At 41.4% G+C, this 27446-nt stretch overlaps 1 protein-coding gene across 4 annotated transcripts; it reads left to right on the top strand.

The window, feature by feature from the left end:
- Positions 1 to 26909, top strand: ABHD3 (abhydrolase domain containing 3, phospholipase). 4 transcript variants are annotated; one of them, XM_065627304.1, is made up of 9 exons: positions 1 to 438; positions 2527 to 2690; positions 5167 to 5349; positions 6746 to 6791; positions 9360 to 9472; positions 14974 to 15147; positions 15745 to 15793; positions 15878 to 16043; positions 24813 to 26909. In XM_065627304.1, the coding sequence occupies exons 1-9, from the start codon at positions 292 to 294 to the stop codon at positions 24989 to 24991; spliced, it is 1221 nt and encodes a 406-aa protein (XP_065483376.1). In that variant the 5' UTR covers positions 1 to 291; the 3' UTR covers positions 24992 to 26909. The 4 variants fall into 4 exon arrangements, with proteins under 4 accessions (XP_065483376.1, XP_065483377.1, XP_065483378.1 ...); XM_065627305.1 differs by lacking the exon at positions 24813 to 26909 and adding an exon at positions 20085 to 20292; XM_065627306.1 differs by lacking the exon at positions 24813 to 26909 and adding an exon at positions 16158 to 20006.
- Positions 26910 to 27446: the final 537 nt, after the last annotated feature.

Below are 27446 nucleotides of genomic sequence, written 5' to 3'. Positions count from 1 at the left end.
TCTCCTCCCCTGCGGCCGCCGCGGCCCGGTCCGGTCCGGCCCGGCCCGGCGGCCGCTTGCGGGAAGAGGCCGGCCCGGCCGCAACCCGCCTCTCCGCGCCGACCGCCGCCTCAGGCCCCGGCAGCCGGCACGGGGCGCCCCGGGGGCGGTGCGGCGGTGCCACCGGCGGCGCTGTAGCGCGGAACGGGCCGCGGCAGCCGGGAGGCAGCTCCTCCTTCTTCTCCTCCTCCCTCTTCGCCGGGGTGGGCTCGGCCGCGGCATCCGGCGAGCGCTGCCCCGCCGTCCTGTGCCATGGACTGGCAGGTGCTGACCAGGGAGCTCTCCCTCTACCTCGAGAGCCAGGTCCGCGTGGGGTTCTTCGGCTCCGGCGTGGGCTTGTCCCTGGTGCTGGGCTTCGGCGTCGCCTACGCCTGCTACTACCTCAGCAGCATCGCCAAGGTGAGCGGGAGGGCGGGCTCCGCAGGTGTCCCGCCAAGGGGAGACCGTCCTGGCGGGGACCGTCCCGCGAAGGTCACCTGCAACCTCCCCGCTAAGGGGGAGGCAGCCGGCGCCCTTCTGCCGAGGGGAGCGGCGGCACCCGAAATGGTCGGGCGGGCAGGGCCCGCCGTGCCCTCGCACGCCCCGTCCTTCCCCCGGAGGTGCCGCTCCGAGCTCTGGGCCGGGCGAAACCCCGCTGGCCGCCCCGCACGGGCCCGTCCCCGCCGCCGGGCCGGGCTGCGCAGCCTCCTGCGCCCGCCGGGGCTGTTGGGCCCCCTCCCGCCGAGACGTCTCCTCGGCCCGGGCTGGGAGGGGAAGGGGCTCTGGCATGGTGAGGTCCCTGAAATGCAGTTGTACCAGGGGGGGAATTTGGCTGGGGCGATGGTTTGGAAAGGGGAGCCAGGAGCCCTCCCTCCATCATAAGAAGGACATTGAGGTGCTGGAGAGAGTTCAGAGAAGGGCAATGAAGCTGGTGAGGGGCCTGGAGCACAAGTCTGATGAGGAGCGGCTGAGGGAACTGGGGCTGTTCAGCCTGGAGAAAAGGAGGCTGAGGGGAGACCTGATCGCTGTCTGCAACTGCCTGAAAGGAGGTTGTAGCATGGAGGGCGTCGGTCTCTTCTCCCAAGTAACAAGTGACAAGACAAGAGGAAATGGCCTCAAGTTGTGCCAGGGAAGGTTTAGATTTGATACCATGAAAAAATTCTTCACAGAAAGGGTTGTGAAGCACTGGAACAGGCTGCCCAGGGAAGTGGTGGAGTCACCATCCCTGGAGGTGTTTAAAAGGCGTTTAGATGCAGTTCTTAGGGACATGGTTTAGTGCCAGAGTTAGATTATGGTTGGACTCGATGATCCTGAGGGTCTCTTCCAACTGAAATGATTCTGTGATTCTATAAAAACCCAACCTGTTCACTGGTTCGCTAACAGGGCAGGTGATAAAGTAGTTTGCTGGCCTTGTGTCTGCTTTCAGTACCGATGTTAATACCTTTAGAGCTGCTATCACCGTGTTTTAGGGGGCTAAGACACTCCTATACATCTTCTCATCAGTAGTGGTTTCACAGATAAATTAAGCCTTTGCCAATTAGTTGAATACAGTGAGCCTGATCTGATCTAGAGTGGCCCCGTGGTGAGAGCGCCTCGCTGAATGCTTAATCAACTGAAAATACACATATCAAAAGATTTATGGTGGTTGAACACATGTGTGTTGCCACAGTTCTTCACAGAACCGCTGAGAACATAGCCTTCATAGCCTTCCTCTTCACTGAGAAGCCAGTACTTGATTTTGGTCACAGAGAAAAAATGTAGGGTCAGGAGGATGTACCACTGCTGCTGTGCATGTGCTTGTGCATGTGCATGTGCTGTGCATGCTCTTCAAAGCATCTGTTATTGTCCTAATAATGCCTGAAGTGCTGGAGACCCAGTGTAAAAGAGAAGTTTAAGAAATGTGGTTGCTAGACTGTGAGGTGTTTGGTATACAGGGATTTCCACATTAATTGGTATGCAAACGGAAGCTGTAAGAAAAACCTCTATATGCAGGGTGTTATTAGAGATGAGTAACCAATGCCGTTGTGTTCTGTAGTATGAGATGGGAGGAGGAGTGTCCTACCAGGTTAAAATAGGTACCGCAGGTGCACAGTCAAAGTACACAGATTAAGTGTGCTTTCTGTGTGGTGCAAGAAAATGGATGCAGTAAAATCTTTCTTGCTTACTGTGAGACAGTGTAGTTTTCATTTGCCAGTGAAAGATACAATGCTGGTAAAAGTAAAGCTACAACAGCATATTATTAGAAATAGGTAAGGAATCTATAATGTTTAGTGGGTTTCACTTTTCACTTGGGCATTTTGTTGGGTTTTGTTTTACTTATCTGTTTGCAATGAGAGGAAAAAGCATTGCAAATGATTATATGCAAGAAATCAGTTTACTGGGAGAGGATTTTTACTGGGAGAGGATTTTTTACTGGGAGAGGATTTTTAAGCTTTCATTTCTTTCTTTATTTATTTGTTAGTTTGTTTTATATGAATGCACATGCCTGACTGTAGTCTCTCTCCCTAGAAACCCCAGCTGGTGGCCAGCAATGACCGTTTCTGCCGCTTTCTCGAGGAATATTGCCCTGTTGTGACAGAAACATACTATCCCACGATTTGGTGCTGGGAAGGCCGGATGCAGACACTCCTGCGTCCCTTTATCACCTCCAGACCCAAAGTACAGTACAGGAAGTAAGTGTCTTTCTTCTGGAAAGCGATCGATTTGGTAGCTGGCAGTTATCTTGGACTGTGTCACAACTACCGTCATTGCTCAAGCTTGTGCCTTTTTTTTTTTTCTTTTTTTTTCTTTTTTTTTTTTTCTCTTCTTCTTTATGCTGCCTTTACTACTCCATCCTAGGCTTGGAATCATCTCTATCCTGGATTTAAAAGGTTAAGGTTCCCAAATGACCCTATTTCAGCTCAGAGAGTTTTTGAGCACTGAAATATTTGTGACAATCTAGGAACTGATGTGGTTATGTGTTCACAGGATCAAGCAATGGTTGAGGTCAGAAAGAACCTCTGGAGGTCACCTTGTCCAACCCTCCTGCTCAAGCAGGACCACCTAGAGCCAGTTGCCTCTGACCATGTCCAGATGGCTTTGGAATATCCCTAAGGATGGAGACTCTACAACCTCTCTGAGCAACCTGTGCCAGTGCTTGGTCACCATCACAGCAAAAAAGTGTTTCCTGATGTTCAGAGGGAACCTCCTGTATTTCAGTTTGTGCCCATTGCTTCTCGTCCCGTCAGTGGGCACCACTGAAAACAGCCTGGCTCCATCCACTTTGCACCTTCCCTTTAGGTATTTATGTACATTGACAAGTCCCCCTGAGCCTTCTCCAGGCTGAACAGTCCCAGCTTTCTCAGCGTTTCCTCATGGGAGAGATGCTCCAGTCCCTTCATCATCTTTGTGGCCTTTTGCTGGACCCTCTCCAGTATGTCCATGTCTCCCTTGTACTGGGGAGCCCAGAACTGGACCCAGTGCTCCAGGCCTCACCAGTGCTGAATAGAGCAGAAGGATCATCTCTCTCAACCTGCTGGCAACACTCCTCCTAGGAGGCTGTGGTTCTTCTTTCCTGCAGGGGTACATTGCTGGCTCATGTTCAAAATGGTCTCCACCAGGACCCCACATCCTTTTCTGCCAAGCTGTTTTCCAGCCAGGAAGCCCCAGCCTGTACTCATGCATGGGGTTGTTCCTTCCCAGGTGTAGGACTTTGCACTTCCCCTCATTGAACTTTCTCAACAGGCTGGTAGCACCATCATCTGGTGTATCAAATATTCTGGTGATTGAATGCCATCATGTTGCAAAGGTCGTGCAATCACTGTATCTGTCCATTGAACCAACATGTTCAACCTTAACCATAGCATGGCCACATTCAGCCTTGTTTCAAATATATAAAACTTCTGGGATTTTCAGAGTAACTTTCACCTGTGGGGTTTGTGTTGGGTTCTTTGATGCCTAACTTCTAAGAGGGAAAAAACCTTAAATGTATTGTTTGTCCTCAGCTGACTCCTCTCACAGAAATGAGACTTGGTCTGGCAAATGAGGCATTTGGCACAAGACCTAAGGAGAAGTACTTTTATGCGCCGGAACCTGGATACAGCACAAGTTGTTTCAGCTCTGCTTGCATGGTAGAATAGATTTAGCATTTAGCAGCTTCCCTTAGTTTTAGTAACTAGGAAACATTTCAGTGGTATGGCCATGTCCACTTTTTCTAGCCCTTCTTGTATACTCTCTGTTTCAAGGTTTGTGAGGGAAGAAACATAGTTCCATGGGGCAATGCTTATTTTGCACCATTTGAGATTGTGTTGGCAGTATATATACACCAGCATTGCATCTACTTCCCATTACTGAAAAAGGGTAAAGCTGAGCTCATGAGTCCAACAAGGCTGACGAGCTTTAAAATCTGAAGTAGGTGCTATCAAGACTTTCAAATGAAAAATCAAATGCAAGGTAGGCTTTAATTTTGTTAGTTCCTATACCAGCTCTCTCATACAATGTCTTCATTGCCAGATAAAAAGGAAGATGCTTTATGTTTCTGAAAAAAGACTGAAACCTTCTTTTCATTGTTTAATGCATGCTTAGCTTCTTGGCATATTATCACATTTGCTGCATTCTTAAGATGTATGGTTTGAGACTGCATCATAGCAAAGTTTGCAGAGATATAGGGTGAAAAATTTAGTAGTGTGTGTCTGTGTTCTGCATGTTTAAAATGACAAAGTGCCTTCCATTATACATGCTACTTCTTCGGATGATGAGAAGAAAATGTGTTAGATGTTCAACACATTGCCCAGTGTGCTATCAAAAGATTCTCAGGTGATCCAAAGGAAATCTGCATTACACAAGCCAATATAAAATAGATGGCAATGCCAAAAATCACGTTAGTTACAAACTTCCTGTACATCAGCAGCAATTCATGAAAGGCCAGCTCTTCATTTACTGTAAACAGGAATTACTCCGCAAACTGACTGTGCTAACTCACGTCAGCTGGAGGTGTGGCTCTTTCTGAATGGTAAGCATGCAAACATACCTAGTTAGGTGGCACTTCGAGTATTAAAACATCATTAAAATGCAGAATTCATACCTGGTAATTTGTACACTGTAAGCACTCTTAATAGCGTGCATGTATTTTTCAATCTAATCAATGTTATCTTGAAATGTGCCTTTCAGTGAGCTCATTAAAACAGCAGATGGAGGACAGATTTCGTTGGATTGGTTTGATAATAATGACAGTTTATATTATCCGGATGCCAGCACGAGACCCACTGTCGTGTTACTGCCTGGCCTGACGGGAACAAGCAAGGAATCCTACATTCTTCATATGATCCATCAAAGCGAAACACTGGGATATAGGTGCTGTTGTATTTCATTGCTCTGCTTCTAATAAGATAAAATATAAGTATCTATATGTATAGGATACCTTCCTAAGGCAAATGAGATCTAAAAACATTAGTTCATGTAAGAAAGTATTAGTAGTAGTAGTAGTAGTAGTAATAATAATATTATTATTATGTAACAGGCAGTACATTTGGAAGGCTCTTCTAGCATCTACATATGTGCCCCAGAGATTGCAGTGCAAGCAAGCGAAGTCTGCATAGGCCTTTGCTGCTGCTTCTTAAATTATAATATCGGTATTTGTGTTACCTTTACACTTTCTGGAGAAAGGGTTTGTATTCAGCTCCAGGACGACTTGTGTGGATGGGTTGCTGGCAGGTGGCCTTGGAGGAGGTCAGCTTCTGAATGCCAAAATTGCTTGATTCAGCAGCCTCAAATTCGTGAGTGCAGAAAAGAGAGCAAACTATTCTTACTGGTGGTTAAGGAAGAGGTTTGTCACCTCTTAATTATTACTGCCTAATTTAGTTTTGTTGTTAAGGCTTCTGGTCAGAGTTGGGTAAAATAAGTGGATTAGTCGATGAGTAGATTCCTTTATGTAATCATATTGCTGCTGCTGTGCTGTAAAATAAATTGTCGTTTTCCCAGGATCTGTATTTGGAATATTACATTTTGTCTTTGCAGATTGGCTTCTGGTACTGACTATAATAAGTTCTTCAAATATGTATATATGAGCTTTTATCTACATGTCTGGCTCTGTCTTCTCTGTTTGGAGGTTTGGATAACTGCTTTACTAAATTATGAAAGTAAAGTAGCACTTTAACTGTTGAAAGTACTTTTTAAATCACTTTAAAACTTACCTGTAAAAAATATCAGAGGAGGAAAGCCGTCAAATCAACAACTTCTTACTATTTAGTTTTTATGTATTCCCAAAAGAAATATCTGCATTTGATCATCTAACAAAAGAAGGTATAGCATTAAAAAGGAGAGCTTTGGCTCAGATTTTAGAAGAATGCTATAATTTTGGTTTTCAAACAGCAACATTTGAGAAATACCAAAATAATTTTTCATGCCTTTAACCCATTGAAAATATGTATATATTATTTAACAATGTTATTACAGCAAGATGGTAGAAGAGTAATAGAAAAGTAAGATGTATTAAGAAAGCATAGATCCTTAACTCAAGGTAATAGTGCTAGAAAATTTGGAAACTCCCACCAGCGTAGAGAGAACAAAAACTTCTGCTATACCAGACAAAAAAAATTCCCATCCCCAAGAACTTGCAACAAGAATCTGCTGAACTTTTTCATAGAACTGGCTTGGTTTTATTTATGCATTTTCAATTTTGTTTGTGTTTTAGTTATCTTGTTAGCGAAATGAACATGTGTATAACTGAATTTACTTTCTCAATTTTTAGATGTGTGGTTTTTAACAATCGGGGAATTGCTGGTGAGGATCTTTTGGTAAGGATGCCGTATTTTTTCAAAAAATACTATAGTATCTAAAATGCACACATCCAAGAAATTCAATTCAATCGATGCAATCAATGCATTGTTTTAACATACAAATCGAAATATAAATTGTTGTAATTACTTTCCCAGTTGCCAATAGGAGTTTAAACTAGCTCTTGATATGGTTAAAAAGTTGCGCCATTAAAATTGATCTGTATTATGTGTTATTGAACTAATGAACCAGATTTTTATGGATAGCCATATCCTAAAAGTTGAATGTGTTCTTGTATTTCTCTCAGCAATTATGACACAAACTCAGCGACAAAATACATATTTTGTGTTTGGGAAAGACATATCATGTTTGCTTAGAAATATCTGACAATTCCATAAATGACAAAGTCTTGAAGCTAAACATCTTCTGCAGCCAGGGCCAAGGCATGATGAACTATTGCTGAATAATCTTTGTTTCTTCATATGTGTTTTGTTGACAATTCTGCAGCTGGAATGAATGTGCGTAGTACTCAGTATTGTTTTGCATTTTTTAATCCCCTGGTTTCGAGCTTTTAAAAAGCTCAGAATATTTTCCCATAACCAGATAAAGCATTTCAATGCAAATATTGCCATATTAAGAGAAGTTTTCTGCATAGTTTTGGAGATGGATCTACAAAGCAGTTTTGTGACACACAAAGTCCTTATTGATTAATTTCCGAATCCTTAAGAGAAAAGATCCCTTGTATGGATGCATTGTGTGTATTTTACTGTAATCAGATTTACATCTTTAAGCTTTATAAGATCTTACTGTAAAGCAAACCAGCTGAAATTATCACATTTTCTGCAAGGGGGTTTCTATATTTTAATATAAAATCCCTAGTTAATGAGTTTGAAGCATAGTTGTCGACCACAGTAGGAAATAGTCATGCAAGTAGTTCTTTTTCTAGTCTCTTCAAAGATAGATTCAAAATTACTCCAAATAATAGCTATTTAAAGAATCAGTTTTAAAATGCTGTTGTCACGTGTTACTGAAAGGTACTGTGAATTATTGTTATGGATTAATCAAATATCACGTTGACCACAGCCAATGTGAGCTAAGATGGTGTTTTAAAATATCTGCGTACAATGAGTAGATAAATAGACATTAAAGTGTCAGGAGTTAACTGAAATTAATATGCGACATATCTCTCTAGTTTTATAAACTTTTAATCAAATACACTTTCACTTAGAATACATTAGACTCTAGTTACCAAAAATAATTTATTTTTCTTTATAAACTTGACAATGTAATTAAAACACATTCACACTGTTTACAATTAATAAAGTGTAAAACAGTGAAGAGTGATTCATGTGGATGAGAACTAGAAATGCAACAGAAATAGAAATTAAGAATCTCTTCAGTTTTAATTATACAGATTTAGGTTTTCTTTCATTTTTTTGTATTTGACAGCAACATTTCAATATTCTTGTTAAATGTATTTTACGTAATTAGTTTAATCTAATTAAACTTGTTAAAATTGCCCACAAATATCCAGGCTTTTTTACTGAAAGCAATTTTTAAAAAAAGAAAAAAACACTTAAACATGTTGTTGTTTCAGGCAACAAATAAGTTCAATTATCTCATAATTAAGTGTTTTTATATTTAAAGTTTATGCTGAATTTTGGCAGGCCAGCAACTGCCTGTAGTTAAGTCAAGGTCACTAATACATTAGTAGCAATTCTATAGTTTAAAGCTCTCTTGTGCTGTAGGTGAAATCTAGAGAACAGCATTGGAAAAAAACTTATTTTACTGTACCAAAAAGGACTTATCTCCCTATGCTGCTCCAGATGGTCCCCAGGTTGTGGCCGGTAGCTGTTGTCTGTGCAGGTGAGGCTGGAAAGCTGTGTGGATCCTGCCAGTAAGCAGGGAAGGGGTTACTCAGACCCCAGTGATGCCAGTGGAAGACCTTCCAAGTCCCAATTAAAGACTTGAAGAGACAATGATGGTGGATAGAGAAGGGATAATACAGGTGTTTCATTGCTTGAGTTAACAGAGTATTTCAGTAAGTTAGGTAAATGGCACTGGGGAATGTATTTATCTATTTATTTGGCTATATTGTGTGTGGAATCTAAATATCGGCTGCTTTTCAAATGCTAGCTGACAGAACTTGAAATCTAATATTTTCTTTTGTATTTGAATGTGTGTGAAGATGGCAAAATTGTCATTATAACTTTCTTTTCTGTAAATTGCAGCCTCTGTGGTATGTTTCTGTTTCCTCGGGGTATTTTAAAAATATCGGTGCCTATCTAGTTCTGATCTAGTTCTGTCTAGTTTAGCTCGTGACTTGGTGTTCAGATCTCATCTAATGGCCTGGTGATTGCAGATACTGAAGATATCTGTCACATGTTTTATTTTGGAACGATAACACGTATAACTCCTTCCTCCACCTCCTCGTGAAGTGCCCTGGCTTTATATTTGCTGTTTAGTGCAGCTTCATGATAAATGCTAAGTTTATCTTGTTATATAAATGAGCCACTGTTCAGTTTGCCTTGTCCTTAAAGGATAATACAAAAGCTTACGATGGCATTTTTCCCTCTGACTCCTTACAGACACCGAGGACTTACTGTGCCTCTAACACAGAGGATTTAGAGGCCGTTGTTCATCATGTGCACAGCCTGTACCCCTTGGCTCCCTTCGTGGCAGCTGGTGTTTCTATGGGAGGGTAAGATATTTTGTAACACGTCTCAGCTTAACTACAATCATAAAATAAGACTGTTGTAGCCTGATGGTAAATTATTACTCTGCAATACTTTAACGTTACTTACTGAACTGCAGCTAACTTGGGTCTGTCTCAAACAGACAATATTCAGAAGACTTTTAGAAACTTAACATCTTTGAGGCTTTTAGTGCTGTGTCAGGGAAGGTCGAAACTGGCCAACATTGAAAAGCTGAGGAGGGTGGAGAAAGGAAACACTGACAGACAGATTGACAGCCGAACAGGTGGGGAATGCAATCTTTGGAAACGGTGGAGGCTGTCTTTGGAACAGAGTGATAAAAAATAGGAAGTAGAGCTAACATACCATGTTTCTTAGCAACCTCTGGAAATTCCAAGATTTATCTTCACACTGTTTGGGTTCTGCAGTATGTGGGTAGGTTAAGCTGGAAGAGGTGTGTGTATCTGCTCTGTCTGGCTCAGAAGCAAGAAGTGCTATTGTTGCTGAAACCACTATGGGTTGATACAGCATGTGGTATTAAGACTTGCTGTGTCCTGGCTTGTCTCCAGAAAGCACAGCTAGAACAATGATATCACAGTTTCTTAGAATAATCACTGCTAGAAGCTAGAAGAAAAGTACAGACAGCTTGTTTAAGGAAAATTGAGCCTCTTTAAGGAAAATTGTAGAAGAGGAGAATTTCCATTAGAAATACTGCAGACAGTGGTAACTTCCTGAGACTTCCCTTCCTTCTGATAAATTTTATGGAGGATGGGTGGATGTATTGACATTAATCTACTAACAACTTGTAGGAGCTTTGGGATAAATACAGATTTGCTCAAGCAATATAGTTATTGATAATCAAATAAATAAGTAACCTGGAAACCTTTTAAATCAGGCCAATCTTTTTCCATTCATGTCACTGGGATTTTGCCAATGTCTTCAGTATGAAGACACATGAATCTTTACAGTATGTCAGTGTCTGTCTCGCTGGGAAGCCCAAAATTGGGCACAGTATTCCAGATACAATCTCGTAAGTGCCAAATACAGGGAAATAATCTCTTCTCTAGACCTGCTCGTTTTGCTCTTACTAACAAAGCACAGCATGCTATTAGTTGTCTTCATCGCTGCAAGGGTGCATTGCTGAATCATGTTCAGTTTGCCCACGTCTTTTTCAGCAGAGCTTCTCTCTGTTCAGTCATTAATCTTGTCCTAGGTGTAGGACTTCGCATGTGCCTTTGTTGAACTTCATGAGGTCTCTGCTAGCCCATTTCTCCAGCCTGTCGAGGTTCCTCAGAATGGCAGCCCTGCCTTCCAGTTCAGCAGCCACTCCCCACAATTTGACCTGCAGGCTTAGCAAGGGTGCATTCCATTTCATCATCCAGTTAATGAAGACATTACCCGGTACTGGCCCCACTATACATCCTGTGAGGGTCCCTGCTAGTAAGTGGTCCAACCACTCCAGTTCCTGATCACAAGCCTCTGAGCCTAGTGGTCTAGTCTGTTTTCCACTCACATCGCAGGTCATCTATTTGAACCATGTCCCTCCGATCTGGCTACACGGAGACCATGGAAGACTGTGAAAGGCCTTGCTAAAGTCAAAATAAGCAACATCCACTCCTTTCCCCCTAGTCGACGAAGACAGCTCATCATAGAAGGCAATCAGGTTGTATTCAACCTTGTTAAATCCATGCTGGCTGTTATCAGTCACCTTCTTTACCTTGACATGCTTGGAAACGACTTCCAGAGAATATTCCTAAAGTGCCGAGGCTGGGCTGACCAGCCTGTATTTCCTCCCACTTGCCATTCTTGTAGATGGGTGCCTTTTCTCCAGGCATCAGGAACATCCCACAGTTGCTGCAACCTTTCAAAAGTCATAGAGAGCAGTCTCACAGTGACATAGCTCCCTCTGGAGCTTTGGTGCACCTCTCCTGGTCCCAGTGACATGCGTATGTCTGGTTTGCACAACTGGACCCTAACTCGATCTTCCTCTGCCATGAGTAATAATAATTCACTCTGCCATGCTCTGCTGAATAGGCACAGGAACCTGCAAGGCCTGAGAACAGACCTCAGCAGTAAGGACAGGGAAGACAGGTAGTCTGGGCCTTTTAGAAATCTTTTGTCACTAGGTTCCCCTTTCTGTTGTATAGTGGTCCCAGGAGGAAATAACAGCTGGTCAGCCTAGTCTCGGTTATTTGGGAAGATCCTCCAGAAGCCATTTCCAAGCATATGAAGGATAAGAAGGTGACTGGATTCCCCAAGGACAAAGCATGCTCGAGTGATTTGATTGTCTTCTGTGATGAGATGGCAGGCTTCAATGGTGAGGGGAAAAGAGTAGATGATGTTTGTTCTGAGCCTTTCTTTGCACTAGCGTACAAGAAAGACTGTAACAGAAGCCTTTCTTGTTGCAGAAGCCTTTTCTTGTTGTCCTGCATATCCCTTGCTAGTTCCAACTCCATCTGAAATTCAGTTGTACTAACTGCATCCCTGCATGGTTGGGCAATGACTGTTTTCCCAGGCAGCCCCCTTCCACCTTCTTTCTTGAACTCGCTAGGAGTATTTTGTTCTTCCATGTGGTCTTCTGCCACTCTTGTTCAACTCTCTGCTCATCAGAATGTACCACACTTGTGCTTTATGTTCAGTTGTCCTTAAGGTCAAACAGTTCTCGTAGACCCCTTTGCCTAGCAGGGATGTCTCACGTGGTATCCTGCCAACCAGATCCCTGACCAAATTAAAGCCAGCTCTCTCCAGTATTGTAATTCTGCTGCTTACCTTCCCCACTCATGTGTCTAAAAACTTGGATTCTCTAATTCCTCGTCTTGATCAGGAGGTCTATGGCAGATACCCACCATGATATCGCCTTTGTTAGCTTCCTCTCTGATTTTGACCTATTAGCTGTAAACTGGCTTATAACCTGCACCAGGTAAATGTTCTGTGTGTTTAAATGGCTTCTGTGTCTAAGGTACAAACCCTCCTCGTTGCCTTCAAGGCCTTCATGAAGAGCATCCATCATTGCATAGTCTTGTCTGCCTGTGAGCCCTCCATGTCTCTGTGATCCAATAAGCTTGTTCTGTGACTACGCAGAGGCTTTTGATTCCTCCCATTTTTTCCCATGCTGTGTGTTTGTGCATGTGCTGGCACATGAGATGAGCTGCAGTCATGCTGCTTTCTCAAGTCTGAGAGCTTCTTCTGTTATGCTGCCCTCAGGTGCTTCATCAGGGCCTGCCAGGCCTTCACTTCTCTTCAGGCTTTGCTCTCCATCCCTTGGCAAACCTAGTTTAAACCTTTTCTTCACAATGTTAGGAAGCCTGTTGGCTCTTATCTCAGCATGCTATCTCTCCCTCCCCAGCTCTGGCTTTTTTTTTTGCATACAAAACATGAAACAACATGATGTATTGCAAAAACATGTTTCATTGGAAACAGTGAAAGCTAAAGAAGCATCTGCAGTAGAGGCTTGTTTCAAGAATAACACACAGTTAAAGCACACTAGTTCTTCATGGGTAGCTTCATGTGTGCTGCACCATTACACTAGAACTAAGAGGGCCAGGATGTAGCAGGCGAAGCACCAGGTGTTCAGGGCTGAAAGTGCAGTATAAGCTGATTGTTCTGCAACTGGTGTGAAAGACCAGTTCAGCCCTTAGTGTCACTTCTGTCCTTGGCTCAACCTAGTTATGGTATCTTAAATAGCAGTAAAATCTGTTAGTATGGTGCAGGGGATCTGTGTTCCTGGCTTTTACCTCACCACCACCACTGGGTGATTTTAGGCAAGGTGTTCCACTTTCCTCCTCCAATACCTTTTTAAAGTCCTGAACCACAAAGAGAAAGCACATGCTTAATTTTACAGAAAACTGGAAGAGTCCCTGATCATCCATGTGGGGACTATTTCCATGCTTCAAAATTAATTGGAGCACTTGCATCTTTAAAACTAAGCAGGAGCAGAGATCTCACTGGGGCATATTGTGAAAATCATCCACTTGCCTTAATCTTACAATAGCTCTTATTATCTATCCCTTTTCAAAACTTTCTGAATAGCCAGTTAATCTATATAGGACATATTTGCCCAATTAAGAAGAGAAATAAACGTTCACTTCACAAAGGTGTAAATGTAAATGAAAGCCCACTTGTTCTACTGATCTTCAGTGTGTATTATTTTGGAAAGGGACTTTGTTTTCTAACATAAAGATTCCTAAACCTTCTCTCTACCATATATATTCTGTGAATTCTGTTAGAGAAATGGTTTCTTCTATTACTGCAACTTTTTTTTTTTTTTTAATTGTTTTACGGCTTGACATTCTTACAGTATATAGACCAGGTGATTCACAGGTTCTTCTTCTGTGAGTGAGAGGGAACATGTGCTACTTAATTCCTATATGTGCCACAGGTGACTTTCCTCATTGGGCTCAGCTGTGTGAGCTGATGGCAGGAGCCCACTCCGAAGTGCTGTTTGCTGTTCTTTTCCAGCTGGTTCCTACCAACTGGCAAGTTCTTGGTAATACCAAAGACTGTTTTCCCTCGTTGTCTTGTGATGTGGTAGGTGGTGCATGGGGATAAGCCCTCTGTGATGGCAGGCTGGTTCACAATGTCTTTGCTAAAGGTTGCTGTCTCCTGAAGTGTTGTAGATGAAGCCAAGGTATAGAGTGTTGGTGGTCCAGGGAGCTATATTAAGTTGTAGAACTTGTTTTGAGCTAAAGGCTTGCTATTAAAATGCTGGTTGTAAACTTCGGGGCCTCAGGCAGTAAAGTAAGACTTACAGCTTTTCTGTTAGTATTTTTCTTTTACTCTTTTCTTGCTATTTTAATTTTTCTGCATTTGAAGGGTCAGGTACTGCTGAACTCTCCTCTTTCTTCAACTCAACTATACATTAGCAGTAGAGACTGGAAGCTGCAATTGGTCAGAAAGGCAAGACTTCAGCCATTTATTTGGCTCATAATTTTGTTTTGCTAGTTTTATTCATTATCCAAGACTTAATTCTTTACATGCTTTGTGTGAAAGAAAAGCTGTGTTCTCCTCATATGTGTCAGGTGGGGGGAAGGCATTACCTTCAACTCAAAATCCAGCTTCATCATGAGGCAGGCGTGCCAGTGGCACTGTGCGTTCGTCAGGCATGTTGATCAGATTTATCAGATCGGGAAGATCAGGAGCTTGTAAAATGGTGAAACTTACTAACAACTTGGTAATACCTGTTCCATGAGTAAGATACATTTCTTTGACCTTTTCCTCCCTTTTAGTGACATAAATAAGACTAGTATATCTCTAATTATTTCTAAATGTGCTCCTACACACACCCTACACAGTGCACTCAGTTCCCCTCTGACAGTAGAGAGAAAGCAAACTTCATGAGTCATATGATGATGACGTTGATTACCTTTTAGAAGTATCAGGCACAGCTCTAGGGCTGATACAAGAAACTATTGAAAAACAGATGAAAAGGTGGCTGATTATTTTATTTGCTTTAAATAGAAGCAAATGATTTCATAGTATATATGTTTCTGTTTTTCATTTCTGTTTGTAGCATGCTTCTTTTAAATTACCTGGGCAAAACTGGCAGAGACACTCCTTTAATGGCAGCTGCAATTTTCTCTGCGGGTTGGAATGTTTTTGAATCTATAGCATCTCTGGAGAAGCCACTAAACTGGCTTCTTTTCAACTATTACTTGACTACTTGTCTACAATCCTCTATCAGCAGGTGAGTTGCCTTCTAAACTATTTAGCAAGGTGGAAGGATCCACAGCAGGTATAATATTGGCAAAATTAATGCTGTAACAACACTTCAGATAGCTGTTATGTCAATGTGGCTAAATTTTTCTGCTGCTCAAGGGACTTGGTACAAGACCAAGGTACTTCTATATTTATGGATAAAGTGAAAAGAATTTTAAATTTTTATGCATGCATTTATTCGCTTTGAGTATATATGTATGTGTACTAATTAAATCAGCCTTGACTGCAAAAGCATGGAAGGTACTAGTTCATACTTTGCTTTGCAAAATTAGGATGTATCTTGTATTCTCAAATATTTAGCTCTCTTAATTCTCTTATCTTTGGCATCCTTCTCATGGCTCACGCAGATTTTTACTGTGTTGCTGGATGTGCCTGCATATGAATGAACAATTCTTCTGCTCTCAGATTCCAGACAGATTTTTGATATGATAGAAAATTCAAACCAAGCATGTTCTTATTAGGGAGTTATTTCTATAAATGTATCTATTAATATAAAGCGGAGGACTTCTACATCTGTTTATAGAACTAAAAACAAGCCCTCCAGTTTTTCTCTCTTTCGTTTTAGGCATCGACATATGTTGGAGAAATCATGTGATGTGGATCTTGTGTTGAAGGTATGTGAAAATGTTATTTCTGCTTTAGCTGGATGCTGTTTTCCAAATGCTGACATAGTTCCCTATTTGAATTCTGTACTTCAGGCTAGATCTATTAGAGAATTTGATAAGCAGTTCACTTCAGTCATGTTTGGCTACCATACAGTTGATGATTACTATGAAGATGCTAGCCCATGTCACAGGCTGAAGTCAGTAGGAATTCCAGTGTTATGTCTAAACTCTGTGGATGATGTTTTCTCACCAAGTCATGGTAAGTTTAGGCTTTTTAAAATATATTTATCTGTATATGCAATCATTAAGACAAACTATGTAGAACTGAGAATAAACTCAGACCTATGTGTATTTAAATGTTATTTATGCACAGGATCAAAACCTCCAGGGATGGATCAGTCTTGGAGTTTACTTACAGTGTAAGATACATATAAAGCAGCTGATGATGGAGAGACCTGATTAGTACAGAATACAGAAGCACATGGAGTGGCAATCATTAGCCATTAGTAGACTCCCTACAGTCAAAAGAAAAGAAATATGCGCATTTAGGGTGTGAGTTATCTCATGATAAGGAAGATATCAGATGTATTGCCCTCTCAGAAGAGTTGTTTGGTGGTTTGTACCAAGTACAGAGATAGCCTATAATGAGAAACTCTGAGGTGTCTGGCTTGTTCAGAGTTCAATAAAAGTGAATACAAGTTGGTGGTTTTTTTATTGCTATTTTTCAATCTAGTCACTATGAAAAATGTCTGGGAGCTGCTTATGTTTCAGATGACTTGAAATCCTCAGCTGTTGTTGCTCATGATCTCAGTGCCACTTCCAGTGACTGAAAATTAAAAGTAAGAAAAATTATAAGTTAGCATGTAGACCAAATTCTAGGGTAAGGGAAGAGATATTGACAAGGTGAGCTCCTAGAAGGGAGTGTGTTGAAATTAATAAGAATCTAACTATAATAGAGATGAAGCAGATAAAGAAAAACAGAGTTTTCAGCCTTTCTTCCTATTTTCTGCCAAACGTGTGATCATTACTAGCATTTTGGTTTTTATCTGAAGATCAAAACCCTGTTGCTGACTGTCTTAAAAAATACGCTTGCTCTTGCAGTCTGTGATTTGTTATAGTGTCTGAGAGGAAGAACAAAAGTGAATGTAGAGGAAAACCACTATAATGAACAGCTGGTTGAGGAGACAGTCTTCAGCAGTGAACAGCTGACACCTTTAAATATGAAGTTCATATACTTGATTTATTTCAGGGAAGTTTTCTTCTGCCACCATGAGTCATGTGAGATTCTTGTAGAATGAGTCATGAAGCCAAAGTGAGTAGGCAAACAGATTAGAACAACAAATGAGAGAACGAAGGAATTGGAAGAGGCTCTGTGTTTGTACTGTTTATCTGTTCGCAGATGTACAACAAATACAGAAAAATCCACACACCTTATTATTTATAGTTTGAGGACCTGTTAGAGACAAATATGCCTTGAAAAGGGCCACTCCAGTAGAGTGCACTAGAAAATTACAGTCCAATTTCTTCTCCTCTTGAACAAAAGTCATCCATGATACACATGAACAATATAAAGAGGTGACAGCCACCTAATATGAGGGGAAAAAATTGTGACTCTGGATTAGGCAAACTACCTATCCCTTACATTGGCCAAAACAGAGGCTTAAAAAAAGTAAGGTCTAGTCAAACATAGAAGTACAGAATACTGCATCCACCAATTTGCAGTCCAGGGACTTTCTGAGCCAGAGTTAGTCCCATTGTATTTACCAGCCTCTGTGGGATTTTTTTTTTTTCCTTGAAATTGGCTTGTTTCTGTTAAGAGCATATCACGTCCTGGAAATGAGAATGGGTGAGGCTGCGGCCCTGAAATCTGTGTCCAAATAAAAAATCTTGCTAGTGATCCTAAAGATAAATTTTTATGGGTCTCATGACCCTTGGGGATGACTTTCCCCATAATACCACAATGTAGGTGATCTGTTGTGCCATGCTTCTGTCATTAAGTGCCTCAGGGAGGGAACAATGGCTTCACCTCTGTGTTTAGCTCTAGCTTTGTTTGTGGTTTCTGTTTTAAAGTGAAGGAGTAACTGTGGCAGGAGTAAGCTAGCTAGTTAGAACAACAGCAGTGAACCAGACAGTGTGCCTCTGTTCCTGGAGGATTTGTTAATTTTTTTCAGCCTATTACTACTGGGACTGGGACCTTTGATAACTAGATTTAAGCTAGTGCAGATATTCCATCCCCTTGTCTCTTTATTGTATGTTATAAACTCGAACTCTCAAGATCCAACCATTGTTGACCTTGACCCCATGAAATTCAATGTGAACAAAACACTTTTTTTTACTGTGAAGGTGGTCGAGCACTGGCATAAAGAGGTTGTGGGGTCTCCATCTATGGAGATACTCAAAAGCTGATTGGATACAGCCCTGGGCAACCTGCTCTAGGTCACCCTGCTTGAGTAGGGGGGTTGGACTAGGTGATGTCAGGAGGTCTCTTAACAGCCTCAACATTTCTGGGCTTGGGTAGTTTTGACTAGGCAAAAGGTTGAGTCCCCTAGACTACAGCTGTAGCAGATCTCTCCTCCCTTGGAGCTGTTTTTTAAAAGAAACATAACTGTGAATGATGGATTATAGGGATGGCCTCTTGTGCAAGTATCAAACCTATTGTTAGAATGCCTTAGAAGCCCTGCCATGTAGAGTGGTATGAGGTAAAGCGCTATGAGGAACCTGAAACAAGAAGTGTTAGAATCTGTTGTAATGACTGTCCATGCCCTCTTAAACTCTGACCCTAACCAGCCTTTCTCCATGAAAATATTTGGGTGGTTAGGCATTCATTTACTCCTTGTTCACTGAGTTAATGCTTTTAGCTGTAAACCATTGTCCTTGTGGTGACAAGTTTACCTTAGAAAGGGCCACCAGGACAATGTTGATTGACAGCTAATGGTGTGACTCTGTTTGGTGTGTCTATCCTCGGCTCCTTTTTTGTTTGTGCTATGCACCCTTGATGTGAAAAGTTGCACTGGCAGGAGACATAAGGCACCCTGATTAGCAGCCTAGAAATTATGGCTGCTGCCATCAGTTATTGGAGTTCATGCATCTTGACACTTTTGTAGGCTGTTTTATGTTAACAAACAGAATGGGCTGATGTTACTCTGGGAGGTGACTTTATTGTGGTAAGTGGCTTGTTTGTTCCAACTTAAAAGTGTGTGGACACGTGTAAGGCTGTGACAACCAGAGGCAGTTTCCACTCACAACTGTAATCGATCCAAAGCCACAAAATTTCTTCTCATCCAGATCTCAGCCTTTTATTGACTTTGGGGGCTGGTTATTTCATGCCTCACCTCTCCCAGTAACACCTGCCAGCTTTTAAGCTACCTTCCACCTCTGTTGTGGATAGCTGTAGTTTCTGACAGCTGGGAAACAGGCCTAGAAAACTCATTAGGGAGAAAGCTGTGCCAGAATTCCTTTGTGTTTAAATATAGTTTATAAGCCAGCCACTCTACCTTCCTATAACAGAGCTTGGTGGATACAAACCCAAGTCTGCCTTGTCACTACACAATATGGACCTAAAGAGAGACTTCCCTTAAAAAATGCAGATGCTGTGTCTGTTGCCTCTTTCCTTCTCATGTGGCTTCTTGGTACACTTTGCACTTCCCAGCAATTATTTTTTAATATATTGCGAAATTGTGCCCTTTGCTCTCAATTCAGTATCAGGAAGAAACAATTCATTTGCAGTCCTTCCTGAAAGTTGCTGTTTGAAGTTCATAGAGCTTGGCAGCCGATGTATCTGTAGTTTAATTCTAGAATGCCGTTCTCATATTGCATAATACTAACTAATGAAAACAAATGCTTTCTTCACTGCATGACACTTCTCTTGCCATAACTAATTTAAGCAAGTCATTGCTTCAGGAAATATGTAATATAACCAAGTCAGCCTCTCTTATTTGGTGTGAAAAATAGATCAAGAAGATGGAACGATAGCATTCGTTATCAGTTTCACATTTAGCTTTTTGTCTGAAGCAGCATTTTTCTCCTCAGAGACTTTAAGCAGCGTATTAGGCATCTGACTTAAATTTCACTAGACTAATGCTTAGCTAATTGCTGCTGGTGAGCATTGTGCCCAAGCTGAAAGCCTGCCCTTGAAGCTACGTACCATGTCAGCTCCCTCCTGATCCGCTGGGCCAGATAAGTGCATATCTGAAGCTCACTTACACTTTTTATGGAACTCTATGAACCTTTTCCACTTCTCTGAATCCAAACTTGGAGTAATTGCTCTTAAGTGTTATTTTGCATCCTATTATGTAAACAGCACAGTTGAATGAAGTTGTCTGGAGAGACCAAATGGCCCAGGAATGGCAAGATGGATAACAATTTGGGTAAGAGTTTAAGGAACAGGAAGAAATCAACCAAACAATGAACAGAATGTCTGACAGCAGTGACTTATTTAAGCTGATGCTGCTTCACATGTATGTTTTTCTGGTGTTCTATTTTAAAAAATACTTTTTGCAAAGAATGTACAACAATTTGATTTTGAACGAGGTAATTCTGCATATGTTATTTACCTTGTGGTTCTGTGATCACAGATAAGAGGCCTGTGGCTGCTGGATCGAACAGCAGTACAAATTTTGCTCAGTAGAAACATAAGTACAAGGTTACATGTGGACAAAAATGAACAGTAGTATCTTTTGGCATGCCATCCTATATCCTAGAGTGCATCACATCTGGTGCTCCATTCATCTGCCCTTTACATTCCAAAATTTGCTCCGTTGCATTGTGGATTTATTTGTGGACAGCTAACAGTCCCTAAAAACAGCCTTGAGCAAAGCACCACACCACTGCCAAGCATCATTTCCATTTTGGCACTGTATTCAATTATCTTCTGAAAAGCTGCAGAGCAAGAAACTCTGCTGGGGAGGAGTCATACGAACGGTGACCCAACTGTATCAAGACTGACTATGTCAAGGGCAGGCTCTACTGTTCACCACAGGGGAGGTAAGAGCAGAGAGGTAACAGCAGGTCAAACTTGGCACTTACTAAAAATCCTCACTACCGGTGGAAGCAAATGACTGCATATTTAGCACAGTGCTGCAGCTTGTGATAACAGCGATGATTTGTGGTAGAATTCTGCTGTAAACGTGTGTTAGTTAGAATAGGGAGAACTTCAGGATGGGGAAGATGACATTCATAAAGACCTGTGTGTGGCTCACACCTTACTTGCACAGAAGATAACCCACGTCTGAGTGCTGGTAGGCTTCTAGGAGCGAGCTGCTGTAGCTGTTTGGAGGCAGGCAGCACATGGTACCCACTACAGTATTGCCAGTCAGTTTTGGAATGAATAATTAACCAGCAGCAAACTGATTTGGGAGGGATCATTACACTGGCAGCCTCTGAGTGACAGGTCTGCAGAGGTCACAGTGAGCTTTGCCTGCAAGGGCTTCCCCAGCTGGGTTGGCATAGCAGATAAGACATTTACTGTAAACTCCCTTTCACAACCCCAGCAAAGTGCTTTCTCAGCAAGAAAGGATATTTCTCTCTACCCTTTGGCACTAATCTGAGAAAACGAAAAACCATCACAGGTTTGCACAATCTTAGCTAGTCAAGAGGTGTGTTCAGGCCAGTATGCAGCTGAACCTGAATCCATGAGGATCAATGGAGCTCTCATGTTGTTTCTGGTTCTTGGAGATCAAGTCTGTCTCTCCTCATACACTCCTCCCTATACCTTTGCATATAGGCCTATCCATGAGTTCCCTCAGTGACCAGGGAATGGCAGAATGGCCATGGAAAGTGGGATTCATTGCCTGAAGCAGGAATGGGGGACGTGGGCTTGAGTCTGGCCCCCGCTTCTCTATCGGGATTCTGTTTAACATGGCCCGTGCGCTACGAGAGGGAAGAGAAGCAGCTGGCTTGGTATAGATAAGTGGGCAAATTCCCTGGCAGTTGGCAGAAGCTGACATGAGTCATAGCCACTGTCTTTGTACACTGCAGTGTGTTCATGCACAGAATCCAACAGAGTCAGAGCAGAGATTGCTGGGCATATTAACTGAGGCAAAACTCCAGACGAGCACTTGCTGAGTTTGGTGTTGGATTGCAAGAAATAACACATTGTTTTCTGCATCTCTTGTTTTCAGCCCATGCTATTTCCCAGTCAGGGCTGGCAGGCCTTTATTCCATTGACTTTTTATTTTAGTCTTGCCATAGTATTGCTTTAATAAGGCCCAGATACTGCATATAGTATTTTCAGTTTTCCAGTTGAACAAAGGAAAAGTCAAGGACTTTTTGTAGAGATGGTGAGAGGCATGGTTTCTTCCACCTAGTAAAGACTCAAAATCATTTTCTAAATGCTGGAATCTATAAACTACTTAGATGCATGCAACTTAAAGGAGGAAAAAAGTGAAAGAAACAAATAGCACCGAGTAGCAAAGAATTCCCATTGCTCTCTGGAGCTCAGTCTGTGCTCCATTCAGGGCACAATCAAGTACTGTGTGTTATGGGCAGGAACCTTGTAAAACAACATTTGTAAAAGACACTAACCCCACTATGGATATGGCTTGTTTAGCATGCATGCTGAGGCCCTGGCGTGGAGCAGAGTGTTTTGTTCCAGCACCAGTAAGGACCTCTGGGGCACAGACGGCTCCCCTGACGCTGCAGGTCCAGGGCTTCTGCCCTGATCTATTTTAAGTTGCCCATCTCTTCACCACAGTCATTGCATTCAAGATCTGGAGTGATGAACTCTGGCTGGGGTCCTTCTTTGGCCAAGGAACGGGGGCCATGCTGTTCCTCTAGTTGCTGAAAATGAAGGCAAATGGGCATCTAAAGCACACAGCAATGAGTCTGCCAGCACCCAAATGAAAGTCAGGAACCTGGTGAAAAGAAGGTAGTGATATGCAGGGATAATGGCTATTCAAGAATGACCTTTGAGATAGCAAATGAATAAAAGAGTAAAGGAAAGGAGACTCATAGAAATAGGGGTGGGTGGGGGTTGTCTCTGAAGGAAGTTCAGTCAGAGAGAGATATGGACAACTGAACCCCCCAAAAAGTAAACCTGATTTAGAATCATAGAATCATTTCAGTTGGAACAGACCCCCAGGATCATCGAGCCCAACCATAACCTAACTCTAGCACTAAACCATGTCCCTAAGAACCTTGTTGAAATGCCTTTTAAACACCTCCAGGGATGGTGACTCCACCACTTCCCTGGGCAGCCTGTTCCAATGCCTGACAACCCTTTTTGTGAAGAATTTTTTCCTAATATCCCATCTAAACCTCCCCTGGTGCAACTTGAGGCCATTTCCTCTTGTCCTATCACTTGCTACTTGGGTGACCAACCCCCTCCATGCTACAACCTCCTTTCAGGTAGTTGTAGACAGCGATCAGGTCTCCCCTCAGCCTCCTTTTCTCAAGGCTAAACAGCCCCAGCTCCCTCATTTTAAAATATCTCTCTTTGAAAATAGTTTAAAATAAATGAGGCAGCAATAGAAATCCTGCCAATGGGTCACTGCTTTGTGTTGTAGTGTCAAGGCGTCTTTACTTTAGCAGTGTATGACCTAAAATCAGATTTTTTTTTTTTTTTTTTTTGTGGAACCAGAGCCTTTTTTAGACAATACAGTGAACTTCCCACTAGTCCCCTCTGTCTGGATGAAGCATGTCTTCTTTTGCTGTTCGTTTTTTTTGTCAGTCCTGAATAATCCAAAATTCTGTATGAATTTTTTTTCCTTCCATTAAATTTATTATTTTAAAACTAGAACTTTAAAAGGCATTCTTTGCTGAAATGTATTGAGATTTCTGCTTGTTCGGGAGTATATTTAGCATATGTAAAAACCCCAGAAGAATTTGCTTAAATAATTTAACTTTTATAACAAGCGTGCAAACACCACAGCTCCATAAAGCTCCACTGTTATGTCAACCAATTTATATAATAGTGTCATCCCATCACACTGAAACACCATTTGTGAAGTCATATGCTTGCTTTGTTGTCAGTTTGCACTGACCTTTATTTTCTTTCACAAGGGGAACTGCCCAAGTGATAGCACTGATTAAGCTACACACTCGTGCACGTTCAAAATAAGATGCACTGAAGCCTCCCCTCCCGCATGTGTCTCGGGTGCAGTTCGGGGTGACTTGAAGCTCACTGTAGGCTCCAGTGGCAGGGCCACCTCAGTGCAGTCCTCATCTGGCTGTGCCTGCTGCCATTCATATGTTGGCATTATTAACACAGAGAACCAGATCGGGGAGCTGATCTGGCTGAAAACTAACCCAGCAAAAGAAAAATCCTTGTAGTATTTGGTCCAATAATCTAAAGTCATTTTGTAGCAGTCAGTATTCAGTAGAGAACCACTAACCTACCTGGTGACACAGGGCAGCTTTCTGTGTCCACGTGCAGTTGTTTGCCCTCCCTCTTTTTCTGTTTACCACATACATATAGATTATGAGCTCCTCAGGGCAAGATCCATCTCCCAGTGTGTTTGCATGGTGTGGTCTAAACTTGCAGCTGTAAATGTATGGCAAATCAGATATAATAACGATAATAATCCAGTATCTTCTTTAATATTAGCTGATAGGATATCTTAAAGACAAAAACTTATTGTGACATTGAAGGTTTTGTGTTTGGAGTCGCCTACAAAAAGAATAAGATTCATAATTAAGGTCCCAGTTCCTCAGTTTTTCTGAAGTTGAATATTGCAACATAGGTTAAAAACTACAGGTTCGATTGTCCTTTCACTTACACTACTTATACCAAATAGCAAGTCTGCATTAATATGGGTGCTGTTCCATCAGTGGGACTGAAAGAAAGATGAAGCCCCTGATCTCTGAAACTTTCACAGCAGCCAGAAAAATCACACAGATAAGGTGAGTTAATGATGAAGAGAGAAATGGCTTTTAACGCAGCTCTGGCTCTACATCCTACAGTACGTTTAAGCATATGTTAAGATTGTGCATATTTATAAATATATTACATGAGAAACATTTAAGAGAAGTTACTCAATGGCTGGCATTCCATCAAAGGATAAGGACTTAAACTTTTTTTCCCCCCTTTTAGCTATACCTGTAGAAACTGCCAAACAAAATGCAAACGTTGCTTTGGTTCTGACTTCGTGCGGAGGCCACATTGGTTTTCTGGAAGGAATATGGCCAAGGAAGTGCACTTACATGGACAGAGTCTTCAAGCAGTTTGTGCAAGCTGTGTTTGAGCATGGAAATAAAATCTTTAGCATGTAGCTTTGGACCAGTATTACAGCACAGTGGCACATTCTGACAAGGGCAGTTAAGCTTCATGCACAAATTTTAACTCCTGTATGCCAGCAAATGGATGAAGTCCATTACTACATGCAAAAAATATTTTTTGCATAAGATTTTATAGCAAGAAACTAAATATTATGTTGTCACTTTTATATTTATTTTTAATATGCCTTACTAAGAATGACCTTAAATGAAACAGCATTCTGCATACATCAAATTGCACTTAACCAAAACCATCCAGTAAACAGATTATAATTCCTCAGGATTTTAATTTAAACCAGAACATATTTAGGAGAGTTAATTTAGATGGCTTTTAATATTAGAATGGCAACAGTCAAAATAGCATATCTTATCCTGTCACACATCGTACAAGTTGGCCCATTCCTTAGGGCACCAATGGTGAAAATCTTAAAATATGAACACAAAAGAAGGCAGGAACAGGAAGAAGCACTGGTTCTTCAAATAAGTCAAAATTTCAGCATGTTGTTCCATAGCATTAGATTGATATCTGCTTTTGCTGTTCTACCCTGAGAATATTCAGATTTAGGGCTAGTTATGGTTTTTTTTAAACTATGTCAATGCGATATTTGTCTTACATGATTATTTTTAAAGAGCTAATTTATAGTGTTTACATATAACCAAAAGATTCCTTTAAAACAGTACTGTAATAATTTATGTAATTAAGAGACATCGTGCATCTCAAAATTCACGTAAAGCTGGGTGTTGTCATAGAATGTAATACATATTTCCTATAACTGGTAAACTGAGTGATTCTGTTATGTTTATATTATCCTGCAAGAACATTTCAGTTTTACAGAATAAATATTAGAACATCAGAAAATTATGATATAATCTGCTTTAAATTAAAAAAAATCCAAACCCTTTTCTCTGCCATTGTTTCAGATAATTTCTAAAAAGATTGTAACAAACTGTTTAAAGCAAGCTGGGAGCTGGGGTGGGGGCTCAGAGCTGTGTCTCTCTGGTTTGTTTATTTGATCATTTGTCAGCACTTCGGCAACAGGTTATCAAGTCATTGAAGCCTTTGCAAAGAGGTTTCTGCCTTAGCGGCTGATGAGTTTATGAGGCTGACCAGAGCATCACTGTTCTCCTCAGCCGTGAAACAGAGAGAGCCAACACGAGATTCTCGAGGAAGAAGGACGGTTGGACAGAAAGTATTTTGAAACTGGTGGGAAGGCATAATTTAGGGCATACTGAAATTTTAAAAAGGCTTTTAACCAGCTTCTGTGGAGCTCCCGCCTCGTGCTGATCACTGATTTGGGCCCAGCCACACAAGATAAAGCAGTAAAGATGCCTTCGCATTTTTATTTTTATCTTTTGAATGGGGTCAGTACAAGAAGAAAACGCGGATAAAAAAGCAAGTCAGGTCTTTTGTCTCAAGCAGTACATGAACAGTCCTCTTGCAAGGCATGTTTCCTAGTAACAGCAAAGGAAGAACAAAAATACTTTTTGTCTCTAGAAAAAGAAACTGGAATATGCCATAGGAAAGCAAATTTTGTAGGGTGGAAGATTAGATTAAAAAATTACAAACTGCTTTCAAGTTTTGACTTTTCAAACAAGCATTGGCCCTTGCCCATATAATAAAATCTTATTTTTTCTCTAATAAGCAAAATGAGAAAAGTGTATTTTGTGCATGTTACTACAATACATGAAATCAGCATATTAGTAGGGTGCCTTATTTATTCTTAACATTCATTTCCAGCTTTTATGTTCATACAAAAACAATGAGCAATAAACAGTGTACTGAGTATTATATTTGTAAAATTGTTTGGGTACGGTACTGTTCAAAACTCAGCATCAAGTATTAATAAAAATAAAACCACTTACATTGAAAGCACACCTTGCTGTTTAAATAAAAGTAACATGATTAATGGCAGAATTTGGCTCTTTGCACTGTTTCATTTCATTTAGGTCCAATCCCACATACAAATCCCCATGAGACATTTCTCTTTAAAGCTACATCTAACAAATGTCCATAAAGTTGGGGTTTCTTCCTCAAATGTAGAGTGATTTTCCTTACACCCCATTAGGGAGAATGCATTATTCAAAGCACAGTGTACAAAGTGGCAACAATCAAATTTTACTATGGATTATCTTCAAGCTTTCCCAGTCAGATTTTCTGAAACATACAATGCAGACATCTCAGTTCTTGCAGAGGACACACAAGCTAGCAAGAAATACCATAAACATTTCTGCTACGTAACTTCTCTGTACCTTGTACACAGAGTTTCACCAGTGAGCCAAAACTGACTCTAGAATGTGCCCTCTATCCAAAACAGTGTGAATTCGTAGGGTCTCTATTTGGCTTTTCATGTGATCGGAGCATCCAGACAACAACAGGGATATGAAATGTTGGAGGTGAGGGAAAACAGTTATCAATGTACTCATTATTGGAAAGAGGGAGTATAATGGAGAT

Source organism: Caloenas nicobarica, chromosome 2 (assembly GCF_036013445.1).
Source record: "Caloenas nicobarica isolate bCalNic1 chromosome 2, bCalNic1.hap1, whole genome shotgun sequence".
NCBI lineage: Eukaryota > Metazoa > Chordata > Aves > Columbiformes > Columbidae > Caloenas > Caloenas nicobarica.
The sequence above is the reverse complement of the archived record's forward strand: the minus strand, read 5'-3'. Positions and strand labels throughout refer to the sequence as shown.